This window comes from Coffea arabica, chromosome 4e (genome assembly GCF_036785885.1).
Source record: "Coffea arabica cultivar ET-39 chromosome 4e, Coffea Arabica ET-39 HiFi, whole genome shotgun sequence".
Classification (NCBI taxonomy): Eukaryota; Viridiplantae; Streptophyta; class Magnoliopsida; order Gentianales; family Rubiaceae; genus Coffea; species Coffea arabica.
Genome location: NC_092317.1, coordinates 10511727 through 10531879, shown reverse-complemented (window position 1 = coordinate 10531879; position 20153 = coordinate 10511727). Strand labels below are relative to the sequence as shown.

General features: G+C 35.5%; 2 protein-coding genes and 2 non-coding genes across 10 annotated transcripts; 3 read left to right on the top strand and 1 right to left on the bottom strand.

Moving 5' to 3' along the window:
* Positions 1–2509: 2509 nt before the first annotated feature.
* Positions 2510–6034, bottom strand: LOC113741294 (uncharacterized). Its single transcript, XM_027268788.2, has 2 exons — positions 5791–6034; positions 2510–2887 (listed from the first exon to the last, which is right to left on the bottom strand). The coding sequence occupies exons 1-2, from the start codon at positions 5932–5934 to the stop codon at positions 2732–2734; spliced, it is 300 nt and encodes a 99-aa protein (XP_027124589.1). The 5' UTR covers positions 5935–6034; the 3' UTR covers positions 2510–2731.
* Positions 6035–10365: 4331 nt separating this feature from the next.
* On the top strand, positions 10366–18830 carry LOC113741997 (C2 and GRAM domain-containing protein At5g50170). 7 transcript variants are annotated; one of them, XM_072047602.1, is made up of 11 exons: positions 10986–11123; positions 12688–12742; positions 13300–14508; positions 14589–14771; positions 14863–15146; positions 15230–15346; positions 16183–16445; positions 16551–16725; positions 17335–17607; positions 17759–18073; positions 18284–18830. In XM_072047602.1, the coding sequence occupies exons 1-10, from the start codon at positions 11121–11123 to the stop codon at positions 17957–17959; spliced, it is 2763 nt and encodes a 920-aa protein (XP_071903703.1). In that variant the 5' UTR covers positions 10986–11120; the 3' UTR covers positions 17960–18073; positions 18284–18830. The 7 variants fall into 7 exon arrangements, with proteins under 7 accessions (XP_071903699.1, XP_071903701.1, XP_071903700.1 ...); XM_072047598.1 differs by lacking the exon at positions 12688–12742 and having other exon boundaries at positions 10366–11123; positions 17353–17607; XM_027269678.2 differs by lacking the exon at positions 12688–12742 and having other exon boundaries at positions 10371–11123; positions 17762–18073.
* On the top strand, positions 18419–18491 carry TRNAF-GAA (transfer RNA phenylalanine (anticodon GAA)). The gene has a single exon. It is a non-coding gene; the product is annotated as a tRNA-Phe (tRNA).
* TRNAF-GAA (transfer RNA phenylalanine (anticodon GAA)) lies at positions 18612–18684 on the top strand. Its single transcript has one exon. It is a non-coding gene; the product is annotated as a tRNA-Phe (tRNA).
* Positions 18831–20153: the final 1323 nt, after the last annotated feature.

Here is a 20153-nt window from a genome sequence, read left to right as displayed (position 1 = left end):
GATTTGTGCTTATAAGTGTCATATTTGTCTGTTTCCTCTTACCATATACGTGTGTGTCTATATATCTTTATATCGTCAAATAAGAGATTTAACCTTTACAAGGGGAAGGACGAACGGAAAGTATTTTAAAGTCGAGTTAAAAACCTTTCGATCGGTTGACTAATATTAGAGGTGGCAATTTGTCCCAAATCCCAATGGGTTACTCATGCCCATGGGGACTTTGGGCGGGATGGGTACTGGAATTTGATATTGGGTTTAAAATGAGACAAATCCCAATTGTACCCATTAATTGATGAGAAATTTTGGAAAATACTTGGATACCCATTGGGCTCAAATAGCAAGGGCTCCATTAGGATTAGTTATTTTTTGGGGTGTTTTGGAAATATTTTATTGTAACAGTGTATATGAAAAATTTTTACTATAAAATTTTTTTGAAATATTTGATATACTAATATAGATGGGATGTTTTTTGAGTTATTGTATATTACTGTAACATTGTATTTAAAAAATTATTTTTTGAAAAAATAGCCAATCCAAACGGAGTGTTAGATTCAAAAATTATCTTTAACAATTTTATAGTCATTCCAGCGAATATAATCTAGCAGTCTTCATAGTCATTATCCATAAGAATTTTCAGCATTTCAGTTAGTTTAGACCTGTCATCCTCAGACAATGATGAGCATAAATATTCAACACCCTAAGTGCCTTGGCCATCTTGATATATGTTGGAATATGGCTGTATAACTATCTTTTCCTTTATTTGTTAATCCAATTTTTGGTGGGAATCCTGAGTATAAAACACTTGCATGTTTATTTAATAAAACTAAAAGAAATTTAATAAATAAAAAATATTAAAGTTATATAAAAAATTAAAAATGAATTAAAGGAAAAAAAAATATGTAGAAAATAGATTTGGGTATTGGGCGGGATCAATCTAAACCCATCCCAAAGTGATCCCGCCCAAGTTAGTTCCAAAACACATATGGGTAAGGTTGGGTCCAAACCCATATGACTCGGTTCCATCTCAAACCCAAGCAAATCCCGCCCATTTTGCCACCTCTAAATAATATTCCTATCAGTTAAGTTGTGCCTTAAAAACTATTGACTACTACTAGTTTATATCACTTGGTGGAATTTGAATCAAATTCTCACGTGACCTTCTTCCCTTACCCTTTTTCTGGTTATGTTTGGCACACAGCTACCTGAATCAACGAATGGATCCACGATAGATATCTGGTACTACTTCGAAGTGTGAGTATCTTCATAATGTTTAAGGTCAAGTGTAAGTAATTTCCCTTTTGGATTGTAACTGGTAAGTTCAAGTTTAACTAAGTAATTACCCTTTTTGATTGTGTAGTAGAGTACTTTTTTACGCTTTCTAGTTCCATTGATGGAGTTGAATCCAAGAATATTGGAGAACATAAACAAAGAAGGGAGAGAATAAAAAATTAGGAACCTAAAACAGAGAATCATCCAATTCTCCATTGATGAACAGCCTGGTTGACTTTATTCTAGGAACCTTAACTTACATGGTGAGACTCAAAACTCCCATTACCGTTGCCTTGATGTCGGTAGTCAAATTCAAGCATGTCCATTATTATCTAATAATCCCAACCTTGAGAATCAAATTAATGATTTGGCTGACGAGTGCCCCAAATCACTCGTTAAGTTTTTTGACAAGAGTAAAACTAATTTTGAAAAGTATTTAAATACAAAGGGCAATTAATTGTGAATTTATGCATTTGAAATAGTAAATTAAGTGTAATTTAAGTATTTCAACGAATGTTCTGACACTCATTAGAAAAAAAAAAATCCTTAAAAAAATTCTGAAAATTGATAGAAATTGCCACATGGAAGCAAATAATAACGTTCACCAAATGATGTAATAGTCGTGAATATGATGGGAAATCAGAAAATAGAAATCTAACCAGAATTTTCTTATATAGAAAGAAGGCTATCCAACCAGAGTCGAGGATAATGGTCTCTTAAAATTGCTGAATGCAAAAGCCTATTATTATTTTTTTCAATTCTCTTTTGCCATGATAATCATACTTGCATTTCATCAACACAGGATTGTTGAGGCGGCCATAAGGAGAGCTAACTAGACGATATATGGTCTAGCAGCATAGACAGAGCCAATTTTTTTTTTTTTCTTTGGCTTAGAGGAGGAAAACAATCGAGTAGATTGTAATACAAAATAATGAAGCAAAGAAAATGTAACTGATTAATGGGCATTCTGGAAACATTAGCTATTAGGCCGAAGTAGACGCATAAGACCCAAAAGATTAACAACGTGTCGAGACACATTCTCAAAATTTGTCTCGTCACAAAAAGATATCGAAGAATATCTTGATTAGGAGATAATGATCTGGATACATCCACTTTTAGCTCTTCATCCTAACTATTAAAAGATGCTCAGTCATGAAGTGTGATTACACAAAATCAGTGATCTACATTAAAGAGACTTGCCAGGATCATCAAAACTAAATTAAGAATGCACCATTTGAAGTAACGAGTACAAAAGATGCAAGTATATATATTCAAGCAAAAAATAGAGATAATATGGCCACAATAGAGATAATATGGGCGGGCCTTGAATAGACAGGGGTTGTATTGATCTTAAAGCAAAAAATTGCCGTTTGAAGGTCACGCATTGCCCCTACTAAACAGCTTACAACTTCAGTCAATTGACACAGAGATTTCATATGAGGCAGCAGTGAAGCTAAAGAAATCAACCAGTCTCCTGCTCAAAGTCATCTCCTTCAGACTCTTCTACATTGTCAGCATCATCATCATCTGCATCATTGTCGAAGTCTTCTTTATCATTGTCTGTAGTTGCCTTCCCAATGACAAGAAGATTGCTATTTGTTTTTCGGATTTCATTGCACTGAGAACGTAATAATGATGAATCAATCAGTTGAAATATACAAAATTTACCAAATTCGAAGAAGATTAAAAGACATGCGAGCTAAAATCAAAATGATTGAATAGACATATTCGAGACTGAAGCTCCTCACTATTTCATGAAGATAAGATGCCAATTCCACAATCAAATGAAAATGAAGTCTTTCTAAGTCAGCGGGCCCAACAAAATTCAAAAAAAGACAGCTTATTCATGACTTTTGAATTACATAGACTTAGGATTAGCTTCTCAAAATTCAAGTTGGCATTGAAAACCAAGAGAAAGGGCCAATTGGAATAATCAAGCAACTGGATATGTACACAAAAGTATGACAAATCATAAAACCAATAGAAATTGTGTCATGTTAGAAGAGGAACCATCAATGCCAACTCCAAAATATTGCTAACAAAAAAGCAAACTCTTAAAGAAAACAACCAAGATTCAAAATCTAGACTATAGGCTAAGACAAATTATATAGACAAGGAACAGCTTCATCAGGCTTTAAGTCAGCATTCAAAACCAAGAGAAAGGGCTATTAGAAAGAATCCAGAATCCAGCAACAAATGGAAGTGCATGAAAGTATGATAATTCAGAGAAGCAAAACAAATTGTGTCAGGTAAACAAAGGAACCGTCAATACCAACTCAGAAATGTTGCTAAAGTAAATAATTGAAGGAAAAACAAGATATAGCATCCAGAATGTAGGCTGAGAAACACTCTGCTTATACTATCAAAATTATGATTATTTCTAAAATAACATGGTTGTGTATCAAGTACCACAATTTATTTTTCACTCTAAAAAGGTAAAAGCTCTAAACCAAATCATGTAGAGCTATAGCAGATTCCAGGATACAGAGCACCCATGACGTCATACAACAACGGATACATGCAAGATACATAAGTAGATATAAAATAAATTCCAAAACCAGCATATCTTCTTTAGTGCTAATTGTTTCAAGATTTTAGCCTGCCATGGCTCTTATACCAAATTGGAAGTGCTTTAGTTTGCTCAATAAGCCATGAGGTGCACGTATTCTAATATCAAAAGTCATATTGTACATGGATAGTCACACAAATTTCCACTGCAAGCCATGTTCAGTTCTCAGAGCTTCTTCCAGTGGGTTAGCTTTTTACACTACTCTGTACTTACTGCCATACCTATACTGCATCAGATAATAAATTCTTATGTTCAATAACTTTGGTTAAATAAACCTCATTCCTTGACAAAGAATTTTCAGTAAGAAAAACCAGTATGTATCTGAAAAGTGCAAGTTGAAGACATTTCCCGAGAAAATGGAATTATGTATGCCTGTTTAATGACATATAATCATTCAATATTAACACGCAACAAAAGAGGGCAGATGTGCATTTGATTAAATCTCCAGCTGTTTTAACCATCAACTAGCCTTACCATTCAAAACTGTTCCTTTCCACATGGATAACTAGCCCAAATTATGAATGTGATCAAGCATTTGTTACTTATTCAGTTTGCTCTCTTCATTAGAAGGTCAATAGACTGATCAAATGTACTTCCAGACTGCCTAGATTGACTGTGCAAACAAGTAACCAATAATTAAAAGGTATGTCAATGATTAAGATTAGCTAATAACTGCGAGATTCTGCAATGACCTAATAAACGCATCCTAAACAAGCATGTTGCATCTTCAACACACAATTCAAATTAGCCACTCTCACAATGTCCAACTGTTAAATTTCACAAATCAAAGTGCATAAATTTATTAATCAAATACCAACAGAGAAGAACAACTCAGCCCCAGCTCCAAGTGTATAATAGCTCACAAATTAGAGCTGTAAAATGCCAACTTGGCAGGCCAGCACTGAAAATTGATAACGCATGGAGGAAGTAAGTTGGTGAACTTTGACAGCTACACATGCAGATCCCACCAAATTGTCGCCATCAGCATGATTAATGTCAAATTTTAGAAACATGTTAATGCAACACTAAGTTTCAGGCTTACAGCAAGCATATCAATTAGCAACAGAAGCAAGTATTCAAGGGGTCATTCTTTTGCAGAACAGTTTTAATAAGCAACACCTTTTTCAACGAAACAAATAACTAAGAACTATTTTAGACGGGAATTAAAAAGAAAAACAAACAGTAAGAATCTTACAATGTAAACTTTGACAAATTGGTAATAAAAACCTGTACCATCATTACTAGTCCTTCTTCTTCTTTCTAAACCTAAATCTATGTTCTTTTTGCTGGAATCTCTTAACATGGAATTCCTGATACTTAGGCCTTCTTTTATATCAAATTACTGGGATTTCAAAACTCTCAGAATATCAAACTTACTCAATTTGTTGGATAAAATTCCATCTAAAAATGGCATTGCTTCAAAATCCTGCCATTATCTCTTGAGTTTTACCTTCATTAGCTTTTCTTTTCTGAAAATTACATACATAATCTCATCTTAACAAAGAAAAAAGAAAATTTAAATCCAAGATTTCATTTTCCGGAATCTTCAAGTCCTACCAAATAAGCAAACCCTTACAAAGTTGCCAAGCATTCCCTAAAACTTCTATCTAGTCCATGAACTTCAATGTTCGCTCATTCAAGTCTTTTTTTTTTGGATCTTTACCTAATTTAATTCTTCAAAATGCTCGGACAATCAAATGTCTTTGTTCCCACATTAAAAATTACATCCGCATACCAAATAAACCCCATAAATTTAATCAAGAATCAATTACAAACACTATACTACATTAAAGCCCTAGAAAACATTAAGCACACATGCAACTTTAAAACTAATTTTGGAAAATTAAATAACTCAGCTTAACTCCAAAAATTTATTGAAACAGAATTGGAGATCAATTACAATAGGAGATTGTAATTAACTATTGAAAAAAGGAAGTTGGAAATTTTTTGACCTTTTCTTCGAATTCGGCCTCTTCCATGGAGAGAAGGAGCTCGTCGCTTTGGGGCTGAGGCCACTGAGCTGGAAGCAGATACGACGTCGGAATCATCCGAGTCGACCATGGGTACTGAGTCATGAATGCCGGAAATTGCAACATGCTCGCTCACTCACTGAGTCGTCGACCGTTCTCCTCTTCTCTCTTCTCCACCCGGTTTTAGCTATCAATTCAGTTCAAAGGTCGACCCGTTTTTGTGATTGAGACGAATTTTATTTCAAGTTACCAAAATAAAGTCTGGTATTTGCTTTTCGGGTTGCATATTTTACATTCTTTACTTTTAATTCCCCATATTTTTCTAAGTACTGCATTTGGACCCAGAGAATATGAAGCTTATTATTATCTCTTTTTTATTTTCCCTTATTTTCCTTTGTTCACTATATATATATATATATATATATATATATATATATATATATATATATATATATATATATATATATTGTAATTTAGACAATATATATATATATATATTTTTAATTCCACGTACCATAGTGAACCACATTGACCATGATGCATTTCTAGAATTGGCAACGATTTCAGGTGCAACTCATCAAAATTCACAGTAATCCTATTAAAGAAATTGGACTAATTCCATTAGCCTTTTTTTCCTCCTGATTTTTGGAGGGGTTGGGGGAGGGGAAGGTTCATAACCCTATAGATTATATGGGTCTGAATTGTTTTAGGAAAAAATAGTTTCTAGCTCATAATTATTTAGTGATCTGATTTACGCCTGTCTAATATGATATTATTGTTCTTGACATTACAAGTGTAAACACTTTTTTACGTGAGTCGATTAAGACGTAATGGTTTCGCTAATGAAATATTGAGTCCAACAAAAATGCATCTTAAAAATTACCTATCAAAGTATACAGATTATTTTGGTGGGAACTTCATATTTTCATGCGGGTTTTTTTTTTTTTTTTTTTGCCTTGTTATGTCAAGTGCAAATCCAAATATAGTAATCCATGACATGCAATAAAATAGTACACCCCTTATGGACTCAACATAGTATGAATGATGCTATTCCACCTGCAAAACCTGGGAGCGAAATTGTTTCCCCATACCAACGAACTCCAACTTTGCTGATATATTCTGCAACACCCCTCGTCAAGTGCAGAGCCAAATCTAGTAATCCATGACATGCACTAAAACAGTACACCCCTTGTGAACGATTTTATTTGCCTTAACTCAGAAATCTAAACAGCCCTCCACTTTCTTCCCCCCCCCCCCCTCTGAAAAAAGAGAAGTGCACATATTACTCAGTCGTCACACTAATGATCCCATCTCCCTCGTGTCACTTTCTACTGAGCCCCACGTTTCTTCATGGCTTCAACTATAATCCTCTCCCTCTTCCCCCCTTTAAAGTACCACTTCAAGAAGAAGACCAGCAAGCCCAATAAGGCCATTTGTAACTTGTCCTGAAACTTTTTTCCTGTTTTTCATCAACCCCAATAATCTTTCAGCCATTAGCCACCAACCCTTTAATTTTGCTAGCAACATTTATTTGTTGGTACATTTGCATAGAAATACAAGAAGCAAAGGATGCGGCTTTTTGTGTGCTTGTTGGAGGGAAGGGACTTGGTAGTGAAGGATTCACATGTGAAATTGAAAGTTGGTAAGTCTAAGTCTAAGACAAGGGTGTAGAAGAACACAAGAAATCCTGTTTTGGAATGAAGAGTTTGTGTTCAGAGTGCATGACGTGGAGGATGAACTTGTTTTGTCTGTGTATCAGTTTACTGAAGACTCTAAATTCTTTAATGTGGCTGGAGATTTGGCGGGCAATGTTAAGATTTAAGTTCGGTCTATTGTTGCTGAGGAAAACCACAACTTGCCTCCCACTTGGTTCTCTCCTCAAAAGCGCAAGAGCTTGAAATCAACGACTAAGAAAGATTATGGTATGGCTTTGTATGTTTTGTTAGTGTTATTTGATGATTGGTACTAATGCTTTCGTTGTTGTTTTATGTACTTATTTATGTTTAAATCATGTGAACTAGACACAAACTGCCTAATCTCTGAGTCATTTAATGGTTATGGCTTCTTGAACTGGACTTCTTCAAGAACCAAGAATTTTGAATTTTTTGGTTAATAAGTGCAGTTAATTGCATGATGTCAAATCAGTGATTGAAATAATGAGAGGATTTCTTAGTGCCTATAGAAGAATTTTGGTGCTTCCTGGTGTTAAATATTTTAAGTCAGTTTGCAGAAATGAAGCTTGAAAATGGCCCTTAGGAATGTTAGGACCAGTGAGAGGAGTCCAATTCCATGCTTGGTTCTATATTTACAAGAATTAGAAGTCCTTAGATGGCATTTGCGCACATTTTTACACTTTTTGAGGTGCCAATTGGGTTCTGAAGAATTGGTTAATTAGAATATCGACTAGAAAAATTAAACCAGGTAAAATGGCCTTGTCCTCAGTTTTGCTCTATTAGATTGGATACTAAAAAGGAGATTGAGTGGATTTAATTGCCTTTCCCATTGAGCATATAATAAATTATTTTTATACACCAATTATACAGCTGTGTTTAACTTTACCTTATGAATGCAGGTAAAATTCTTCTGACACTGTCGCTGCATGGGAGAGGTAAGCAAGTATGCAGTGGCCATCTCTTGCATGTACATCCAAGTTGCAGAGCTGAAAACACAGACAAGTATGGAAATAAATCTGTTTTTTCTCAAGATATTTTTACCTGTACTCCTCCAACAAGGAAGATATTAGAAGGGAAACAGCTAATGAAGGTAATTGCGGGTCGCTTTGAGAGGCTTTTCAATAAAAACGAAGAAGCATCAGGGACTGAGGATTCTTCTGAGCTGTCAACTACCATTTCTGATAATGAAGATAACTTGGCTGAGCCAACCAGGAACAATAGCTTTGTAGAGTGTCATGAGATTCTGTTGCATTTCTGTATATGTCAGCCCTGTAGCAAGAATATTTGTGTTAAGCCATTGTTAAACTTAGTTAAAAAGATATGCAACAAGAAACAAGCTCCTCAATATGTGACAACATGGTTGCTCCCCCAATGCCATAACTGGTCCTTGAAAGTGTCTAATTTACGCTATTATTTTGCAGCCTCTCTCTTTGCATCTCTCTAGTATAGTGACTAATGTCAGGAATCATTCTCATGTATCTGTTTTAGCCCTGCATGTGTTTGTTTCTGCTTAGGAGACAGGATTTCTATGCGTTTTCTCTCCTGTATCTTCACCTGCTTGCAGCAGTAGTTTTTCTTATTTGGGCTTTATTTCTTCATTGAAATGTTTCTGTCCTCTATCTGTCAATCAAACTGATAGTTGCTCCTCTGGAAAGATAAAGTAATTCTTGAAATTTTCACGGCCAATACAGCAGATAAGATCGCTGTTGCAGATGTTTGACGGTGGAGACTTCTAGTATAAAGTGATGGCAAATTCCGGCTACAGCAAATTACACCACAACTCCATGGGAACCTGTAACACATCATGTACTTGAAAGACGTATATCTTACAAATGTGTTCGTGGTATCTCAGTTTTTGGAACACAGCAAAAGATTCCATTTTCTGGTGATGGTGGTTGGATTGTTAATGAGGTTATGGCCCTTCATGATGTTCCATTCAGTGCAACTCTTCAAAATTCACAGTGACCCTATTAAGGAAATCGAATTTATTCTCTTTGCCTTTTCCTTTTTTTTTTTTTTCTTTTTCTTGGAGAGGTTGGCGGAAAGGAATGTTCATAAGCCTATAAATTATATGGGCAGAGGCGTTTTAGGTAAAAAAAATATATAGTTTCTAGCTTATAATTATGTTGGTAATAATATTTAACCTACGCCTAATCAACAGGGCATTATTATTTTTCACATTAAAAGTGTAAAAACTCTTTACACGAACACGTTTAGATGTAATAGTTATCTTGCTCCTCCCACAAAGAAGCATCTTAAAAAAGTCCACTAAAGTATATAGATTAATTTAGTCATGAAGGAACTTATTATTTTTATTTAGTTTTCTTTCTGGTTATCTCTATGATAATAAAGCGAGAGCATGTGATTTGGTGTAAACAATTTATTGTCACTTTTTAGTATTTCTTTTTTATTCTTCAAATAACTTCTCGTCACTAATCCATTTCAACTCAACCACTAATTTCACACAATCAATAAAAGTATGTGCTTGCTATCGTTGCGGCAAAAAAAAAAAATGCTTGTCATTTAAACATAACCCGCCTACCGACACTTGCTTGAATTAACTTTTTTTGTTTGATTTTTATAATTTTTTTTGTTATAACCTTTTTAATTTGCTATTCCTAGATTTTGTTGTCAAATAATGAGTCTACATGCATTAGTCTGACTGAAGATTTTTTTTTTTTTTTGAATCACTTACACGCATATTGAGTGTGCATCGATCACTCGTCTTAATTAAGTCAAGCCACCGAACAAACTTGGCAAGCATCAGCAGAAGGGGATTCATCATAGCTATTCCACCTACCGAAGTTTCGAACCAACATGTTTCCCCGTACCAACAAACTCCAACTTTTCTGATATGTGCTGCAACCTCAAGTCCAAGTCCCATATCCAAATCTAGTATAATTCATGACAGAATAAAATAGTGCACCCTTTAGTGGACCTTTTTAGTTGCCTTAACTCAGAAGTCTAAACCGCCCTCCACATTTCGCCCCTCAATAAAGAAAATTGCACATTACTCATTTGTCACAACAATGATCCAAACTCCCCTCGTGTCACTTTCTACTGCTGTCCACGTTTCTTCAGGGCTTCAACTTATAATCCCCTTTCACTTCCCCATACAAAGTACAAACTACCAACATCTTCAAGAACAAGACCAGCAACCTGTCCTGACATTTTTTTTTCCTGTTTTTCATCAATTCCAATAACCATTCAGCTATTAGCCACCAGCCCTTTAATTCTGCTAGCCAAATTTATTTGTTAGTACATTCGAATTAAAAAACAAGAAGTAAATGATGAGGCTGTTTGTGTATTTGTTGGAGGGGAGGGACTTGGCAGTGAAGGATTCATATGTGAAATTGAAAGTTGGTAAGTCTAAGTCTAAGACAAGGGTGTTGAAGAACACAAGAAATCCTGTTTGGAATGAAGAGTTTGTGTTCAGAGTGCATGACTTGGAGGATGAACTTGTTTTGTCTGTGTATCAGTTTAATGAAGACTCTGGATTCTTTAATGTGGCTGGAGATTTGGTGGGCAGGGTTAAGATTCCAGTTTGGTCTATTGTTGCTGAGAAAAACCACTACTTGCCTCCCACTTGGTTCTCTCTTCAAAACCGCAAGAGTTTGAAATCAACCACTAACAAAGATTATGGTATAGCTTTGTATGTTTTGTTAGCCTTATTTGATAATCTGTGCTTTTGTTATTGTTGTTTTTGTGTACTTGTTTATGTTTAAATCATGTGCCTACTGCTAATGTCTGAGTCTTTAAATGGTTTTGGCTTCTTGAACTGGACTTCAAGCACCAAGAATTTTGAAATTTTATTTAATTGGTACAGTTAATTGCATGATGATAAATCAATGATTGAAACAATGACATGATTTCTAAGTGGCATTTCTTTCCTATAGAAGAATTTTGGTGCTCCCCGCTGTTAATTTTTTTGGTCAGTTTGCAGAACTGAAACTTAAAAGTAGCCTTAGGAATGTTAGGACCAGTTATAGGAGCCCACTTCCATGCGTGGTTCTATATTTACAAGAATTAGAAGGCCTTGGGTAGCATTTGCGCACACATTATCCCTATTTAAGGTGTCAATTTGATTTTGACGAATTGGTTAATCAGATTATCGATTAGAAAAGTTGAAATCAGTGAAATGGCCTTGTCCTCAATTCTGCATTTTTTTTTCCGGTTATGCTTAGATATATGAAATTCAGTAATAGGGTATTCAAGTTTATTTGTGAAGAATTTTATGAGTCAGAATACCTTATCACAGATTGATTGGGTATCTTAAAAACTAAAGCGAGATTTTCTGCAATAGTTAGGCAGGTCGTCCTTTTCGTGGGTTTCCTTATTGACTAGTAACATGTTGAGTTATATTATAAAAGAGAATAAAGGTTGCATGTTTCTTGAAGTAGTTCTCTTTTTCTTGATGTGTATGAAGAAACAAACGAGTTCTAAAGTTATTAAGCACAAAGCTGAATTTCATGGATAAATAAGTCTGATAGGGCAACTAGTTCAGAGTTTAGGAAAGGTTAGGTTGCAGAGTTTAGAATTAAAATTGCCCTTGTGATGCTAAAGGTTGATTAGTTGTCAAGAAGGCTCAGTGCAGGCTGCTGAGAAAACATTGTTGGTCAATATTGCCATTCTGTGCAAATAATTATAGCAGGTTGACTTATGTTTTCTAGGTCCACCAATTTTCAGAAATGTTTAAGAAAGAGGTCCAAATATTATATGCTTTCAAGCTGTAGTTTTTTGTCTCTTAGGAGAATAGGATGGTGCAAAGTTCCCTTCTTTGTGCTTAACACTGCATCCTCTTCCAAGTTGTTCTGTACTCCTGTCCCATCCAGTACGTTTCTTGAAGTTAAGTATTGCCATCTTATGAGCTGGTACATTTCATTGAGGCTTCCTCATATAAGCAGGCTGCAGCAGGCGTTGAACTGGCTCTCTGCCTTCATCCAGCTTGTAGCTGTACTGGACCATGTGCAAAGTCCATTTAGCAGAAGTAGCATTATTCAAGCCCTGAACCAACTCTCACCAAGCTCTATTAGATTGGATAGTAATCATCTTTATAAACAGAACTGATTTTCATGACTGTTGGCTTTCTTAGCCTTTCACATTGGGGAAATTTTTCAGCAATTCAGCAAATGTGAGTAGTTGAGTAGCAAAATCCCAAAAGCAGTTGTCGTAAATATGAGTATATTAATACTGTTGAACACTACAGGCCTTGTTGCAGGTTCAACTCCTCGTACATGCACTTTGTCTGCCTGGAGCTGGAGGTAATGACCTTTTTTGATCATTTTGAAGTGGACGGACCGTGTGATGATCAAATAAGAGGGGCTCATAATCCTTAGAATAGCTGAGTATCATGGTCTTGTAGACATTGTGCGAAACGATTTAAAATGGATGTGTTCCTTTTGCTTGCTTTTCTACTTTTTAGCCGTTTCTGCGTTCTGCTTAATATGCAGTCTGTTTATTTGAAATGATTCCATTAAATGTATTTGTTTCTTAATGTTACAGATAAAGTCATGCAATAGCAACTTCATTACAGTTCTAGTAGTGTCTCCTAGTATATCTGTTTAAATGATTTTAAAAGATTTGATGCTTCTAAACAGTTAAGGTGAAAAAGGGGAAGTAATTTTTTCATGGAATTATTTGGCAGTGTCTTGCTTTACAATTCTTATATGGCAGTGAAAAGGAGATTAAGAGGATTTAATTGCCTCTCCCATTGAACCTAATAACTTAGTTTATAAACCAACTATGCAGTTGTATTTGACTTTTAGTTTATAAACCAACTATGCAGTTGTATTTGACTTTACCTTATGAATGAATGCAGGTAAAGTTCTTCTGACACTGTCACTGCAAGGGAGAGGTGAGCAAGTATGCAGTGACCATCTCTTGTATGTACATCCAAGTTGCAGAGCTGAAAACACCGATGAGTATGGAGATAAATGTGTTTCATCTCAAGATATTTTTAGCTGTACTCCTCCGACAAAGAAGATTTTAGAAGGGAAACATCTAGTGAAGGTTATCGCTGGTCGCTTAGAGAAGCTTTTCCACAAAAATGAAGATGCATCAGGGACTGAGGATTCATCTGAGCTCTCAACTACCATTTCTGATAATGAAGAAAACTTGGCTGAGCCAACCAGTAACAGTAACTTTGAAGAGCTGATTGAAATGCTGCAATCAAGTAATGAACAAAAAGACATGCCAGAGAACCTAGAGGGAGGCATCCTTTTGGATCAGGCATATGCAATACCACCTAAAGATCTCAACATGCTTCTGTTTGCTCCCAAGTCGCAATTCATGAGAGATCTTGCAGAATTGCAGGGAACAACGGATGTTCAAGAGGGCCCTTGGACATGGAAATCCGCAGATAAATCATGTTTAGCACGAGTTGTTACCTACCCCAAAGCAGCAACAAAATTAGTAAAGACTGTTAAAGCTACTGAAGAGCAAACTTATATAAAGGCCAATGGGAAAGAATTCATTGTCTTTGTAGATGTTAATACGCCTGAAGTTCCATATGGAAACACATTTAAGGTTGATCTACTTTACAAGATAACTCCAGGGCCGGAGCTATTTTCTATAGAAAAATCTGCTCATCTTGTCATATCCTGGGCCTTAAACTTCCATCAAAGCACTATGATGAAAGGCCTGATTGAAAGAGGAGCCAGGCAAGGATTGAAGGGGAGTTTTGAACAGTTCTCCGACTTACTAGCTAAAAATCTCAAAGTGATAAATCTTGTAAATATATCAGATAAGGGGCATACGGTAGCAACTTTGCAGGAGGAGCGCCAGTCAGATTGGGAACTAGCAACTGAATATTTTTGGAATTTTACAGTGGTTGCAGCCTTATTCATGGTTCTATATATCAGTTTTCACATCTGGCTTTGTGGAGAGTTCAAGCTCCAAGGTTTAGAATTTGATGGCCTTGATTTACCTGATAGTGTGGGGGAAATTATTACCTCTGCAATTTTAGTCATCCAACTCGAGAAAGTTTATGATATGGTATCACATTTTGTGCAAGCAAGGCTAAAAAGAGGTAACAGTTCATAAAGCATATCATTTATATCTAATATATATCATGTTTAGTAGTTTAACTGAAAATAAAATGTTTACCAGGAAGTGATCATGGAGTCAAAGCACAAGGAGATGGTTGGGTACTTACAATAGCTTTGATTGAGGGTGCCAAATTAGCTTCTTTAGATTCAACTGAATTACCAGATCCTTATGTGGTATTCACCTGTAATGGCAAATCGAGGACAAGCTCTGTGAAGCTGCAAACTCTCAATCCCCATTGGAATGGTTTGATACTTTACTAAATCTGGTTATTGCGTACTCTAACTAGTAATCAAAATACCGCACTGTGACAACTTGCATTCGATACAATGTGCAGAAATACTTGAATTTGATGCTTCAGAAGAACCACCTTCAGTGTTGGATGTGGAAGTTCTTGACGTTGACGGCCCATTTGATCAAGCTTGCTCTCTTGGCCATGCTGAAATTAATTTTTTGAAGCATACGTCAACAGAATTGGCAGATATATGGGTTCCCCTAGATGGAAAACTTGCTCAATCTTCTCAGTCAAAGTTGCATCTGAGAATCTTTTTGAACAATACTAATGGAGCTGAAACAATTAGAGATTATTTAAAAAAGATGGAAAAGGAAGTAGGAAAGAAGGTATAAAAGTTTCATACCATCACATTTTTCATCTTCTAGAGCTTTTGAAATTATGTGTTATCTACATGATTTGTCTGTGGCAGTTAAACCTCCGATCACTGCACAGAAATTCAGCATTCCAAAAGATTTTTGGATTGCCACCTGAAGAGTTTCTCATTAGTGATTTCTCATGCTCCCTTAAGAGAAAGATGCCATTGCAGGTAAGGTTACTAGGATATTGCTTGTATTGTTGTCATCAATTTTCTTTTTTCAATACCATTGGTAGGAAGGAGAACTAATAAATATTTATACCAGAGATAAAGTTTTCTTGGTGGACATGTGGTTGATTTATAAAATGTTTGGCTTGATCTCCTCGTCATTATTATTTGACAAGATACAAGAGGAAATGCAAATGCATCTAACATTACACTTTATAGATTACTGGATGTAAATTTTCTATTTGATAAAAGTGATGTCTATAACGATGCCTTGCAGTTTTAGAATTAGCTTTTATAGATTACTGGGTGTAAATTTTCTATTTGATAAAAGTGATGTCTACAATGATGTCTTGTAGTTTTAGAATTAGCTTTTCTTTTTTACTTTATTGGACTGCCTCAAAAAAACTGTAGAAGTTTTGGCTTTGATGGTTCTATGGTTTCTGATCCATGTTGGTAATATTTGCCTGAGCTTTTTGCTAATTATTCCTTATTGGAGTCAATGTGATGATCACCTGTGATTGATAAGTCTAATGAACTAACAAACATAATATTGAAGAAATTATTGGACTGCATACTTATTAGTATATAATTATGAAGAAATCTGGATTGAACAGAAAATATGTTACCAAACTGAAGGTCCTAATGTTCCAGTATTGAGGAAATGATGGCCAAAATTCCTCATGGAGTCCTAAATGTTAAATCTGCTGTATTTTTTCTTCTCCTATTTTTTTTCTCAGCTGGCCATCTCGCTCTACATTCTCTGAGTCTGTGACAGCATCTACCTCTATTCTAAGCAAGACCGAACAAGTCTAGTCTAACATATTATTCACTTGCTCCAGGGACGGCTATTTCTATCAGCAAGAATTGTTGGATTCTATGCCAACTTGTTTGGACATAAGACCAAGTTTTTCTTTCTATGGGAGGACATTGAACATATTCACGAGCTTCCTCCGACCCTAGGAACAGTAGGAAGTCCTTCACTTGTCATAATTTTGTCTAAGGGTCATGGTAATGATGCTAGACATGGTGCAAAGTATCAAGATGAGGAAGGCAGGCTGCATTTCTATTTTCATTCATTCATCTCCTTCAACGTTGCTAGCAGGTATGGGTGGTGCAGGATTCTCTTGTGAATTTTCATAGTGGATTGCTTTGATCTTTCTTTGTGACGAACCAGATCTGGTGGTAAAAATTGGCTGCATGCTAACAGGACAGTAATGGCTTTGTGGAGAACGAGAACATTGGGTCCTGATCAGAGAGCACAGATTGCAGAGGAACAACAGGACAGAGATGAGAAGCCCAGTTTGTTTGAAGACCCCAGTTCCTATTTGATTATCCAAGATGCTAAATTGGCCAAGGTTTTAAGTGTGGAACTTCCTGTAAATGTATGTACCTCATTCTTTGTGCTTAAAATGATATAATTTTCATCTGTCACAGGTGCTTATATTAAAATTTTATTCTATCCACTGAATAAGATTTGCTAGACAAAAATTGATGCAGAGTATGACAGCATTTCGATATATACGTCAGCCCTCTAGCAAGAATAGATATGTTCAACCATTATTAAACTTAGTAAGTTGTTTCAGCAGTACTTGAAGCTGGAAAGTAGAAAAAAAGATATGCAACAAGAAACAGGTTCCGCAATACATAGCAACAAAATGCTTCCCCCAATTCCATAACTGGTCCTTGAAAGTGCCTAATTTACGCTATTGTTTTGCAACCTTTCTCTTGGCATCTATCTAGTATGGTGACAAATGGCAGGAATCATCCTCATGTTTCTGTTTTAGCCCAGTAGATGTTTATTTCTGCTTTGGAGACAGGTTTTCTATGCGTTTCCTTGTCTGTATCTTCACCTGCTTGCAGCACTAGTTTTCCTTATTTCAGCTCTATTCCTTCATTGAAATGTTTCTGTTCTTAATCTGTCAATCCAATTAATAGTTGCTCCTCTGAAAAGATAAAAGTAGTGATTGAAACTTTCGCGGCCAATGCAACAGATAAGATTGGTGTTGCAGATGTTTGATGGTGGAGACTTCGAGTATAGAGTGATGGCAAAGTCCGGATGCCTGAATTACACCACAACTGCATGGGAACCTGTAACACCTGATGTACACGAAAGACGTATATCTTACAAATTTGATCGTAGCATCTCAGTTTTTGGAGGGGAGGTAACTTGCACACAGCAAAAGATGCCGTTTTCCAGTGATGGCGGTTGGATTGTTAATGAGATTATGACCCTTCATGATGTTCCATTCGGTGAATACTTCCGTGTGAGTACATTGAAATTACTTTACCCTCCCTTCCCCAATTATCAGGGACGAAGGTAAAAGAAGTGGAATTCTTATTTTCTTCTTGTTTCTTATTAATGGATAAGCATGTAGAACAGAATTGAGTTTTCGTCTGCCGCCCTCTTCCATGAAGCAGGTGCAACTAAAATATGAGCTCGAGAATCCTGCTCTTGCTCAAGGGACTTGCAAGTGTGATGCCTACGTTGGTGTGGCATGGCTGAGGAGCACCAAGTTTGAGGAGAGAATAACTAGAAATGTCGTGCGAAAGTTTACTCAGTGGTCGAAGGAAGTACTACAGTTGGTCGAGAGGGAGATTCTACTAGCAACTACATAAGAAGAGGGAATGGCCAGAGCATTACTCGGATGTTCTAAATCCAGCAAAGTTTTGGATATGCTAATTCGTGGAGGCTGAAAAAAGCACTTTCGGTTGATAGAAAATGCACTACAGGTATGGATTTATTCTGCTGCAAATTACAGTTAACTTGCTGACTAAACTGAATTCGACATTTTATTCTGCAAAAATGTCGTATCTGGTTGCTGGTGTACATATACTGTTGTCTTGGAGTTGTTAGCTTAGATATGTGGTTTGTCAACTTTTTTGAAGAATGTATTTCTTGTTTTGCTTGATTCAAAATAGTTGATGAGATGATATATTCAGGTTGAACATCGATTTTCTTGGCAAATTGGAGATTCAAACTAGGCGTTAATCCAGGTTCCTGAAGCTGAAGAACTGGCATTTGTGCAACTGTCTAATTGTAATAAGGGACGAAACAGGATAAGCATCAAACGGCAAGCGGGGATAGCTCAGTTGGGAGAGCGTCAGACTGAAGATCTGAAGGTCGCGTGTTCGATCCACGCTCACCGCACATAATTGTTTTCTGCCTTTTAGATTCATGTACAACTCTTATTTTCTCCCGGCATGCGGAGACTCACTCCACAGCCTTTAAAAGCATCTTAATATAGGCAATTTAAGCTTGAAACGGCAAGCGGGGATAGCTCAGTTGGGAGAGCGTCAGACTGAAGATCTGAAGGTCGCGTGTTCGATCCACGCTCACCGCACATAATTGTTTTCTGCCTTTTAGATTCAGATACAACTCTTATTTCTCCCTGCATCCGGAGACACACTCCACAGCCTTTAAAAGCTGCTTAATGTATGCAATTTAAGTACGTGTATATAAAAATTCTCAAGGTGACTAAAGTCGAAATTTTGAAGCTCTTATAGAGAACAAAAATTTTGGAAATCAATATCTATTCTTGTGTTAATTGTACTATAATAGAATCTTTTTTTTTTATAAAACATTGTAATTTCATTAAAATTTGGACTAGTGGCAGAAATTATATCATCAAACATATAGAGATATCAAAGAACAGATTTGAAAAATGAATATTATAGATATAAAGAACAAATAAAAGTTGTAATGGAAATCTCCAAAAAATATTTTTAAAAATTAGATAAGATGATTGCAGCCCCACGAATATTTGTGCATGCTTTCAATCATTAGATGTGTTGATTAACTATTTTAAATTTAGATATTACAGTGAAATTTGCTAAATAAACCCAAAAAATTCTAGATATGATAATCAAAACCTAAAAAAACTTGGATCTAATAAAAGGAAAATGAAAAAACTATCGAAAACTTTCACTAGAACTCCCTAAGGAGAGGAGAAAATTCTCGCTAGACAACCCTAGAAAAGAAGAAATTCTTACTATAGAAAACCTTAAAAGAAACTTTATTCATACAAATGAAAAAAAAAATTAGAGAGAGGGCTTCTCCCATAGAAAAAGATCAGGAAAATCTAATCTCTCTCCCATGAAAGAGTTGGAGGAAGTTTTGTCTAAGAAAGAATGAATAGAGAATGATTTTTTCTAGAAAGGCATAAAAGGATATTAGTGACTTCAGTCAATATGCTGGAGTGTTAAAATAATTTTTTTATATGTCTAGGAAGTTTATGAAACAACCATTAATACATGTTTGAAGTTTGATCTTAATAATTGTTATTAGTTTTTCTTACCTAGGTACCTTATATAGTTTCTTCAATTTGATGATGTACCTGTATTAGAAAAATATTGAGTTCCTACACGTTTTAATTCTCCTGCTTGTATTTATATCGTAATGCTAGAAATGTTTCTGGATCATCTCCACGGTTATATGATCCTCCATCATTGTAATTTCCGTTATTAATGCAGATTTCCTTTTGCATTAATAAAATTTTGCATCTTTATTTATCAAAATAAAAAATATATACAGTCTCTACAAATATATATATATATATATATATATATACACACACACACACATCTGTACAGGAAAAGTTGCAAAATGTTTAATTCATTGCATGTATTTCTCTAAGAAACATGAAAAATTTTATGTATGTATGTATGTATATAAACACTCATATATACTTACCTATAAATACATAGCCAATATATATGTGTGTGTATTTTTGTATATATGTATGAATCATTAGGTTTAGAATTTAGAGTCTAATTCAAATATTAAACATGTGTGCCACAAATGTATATTTGA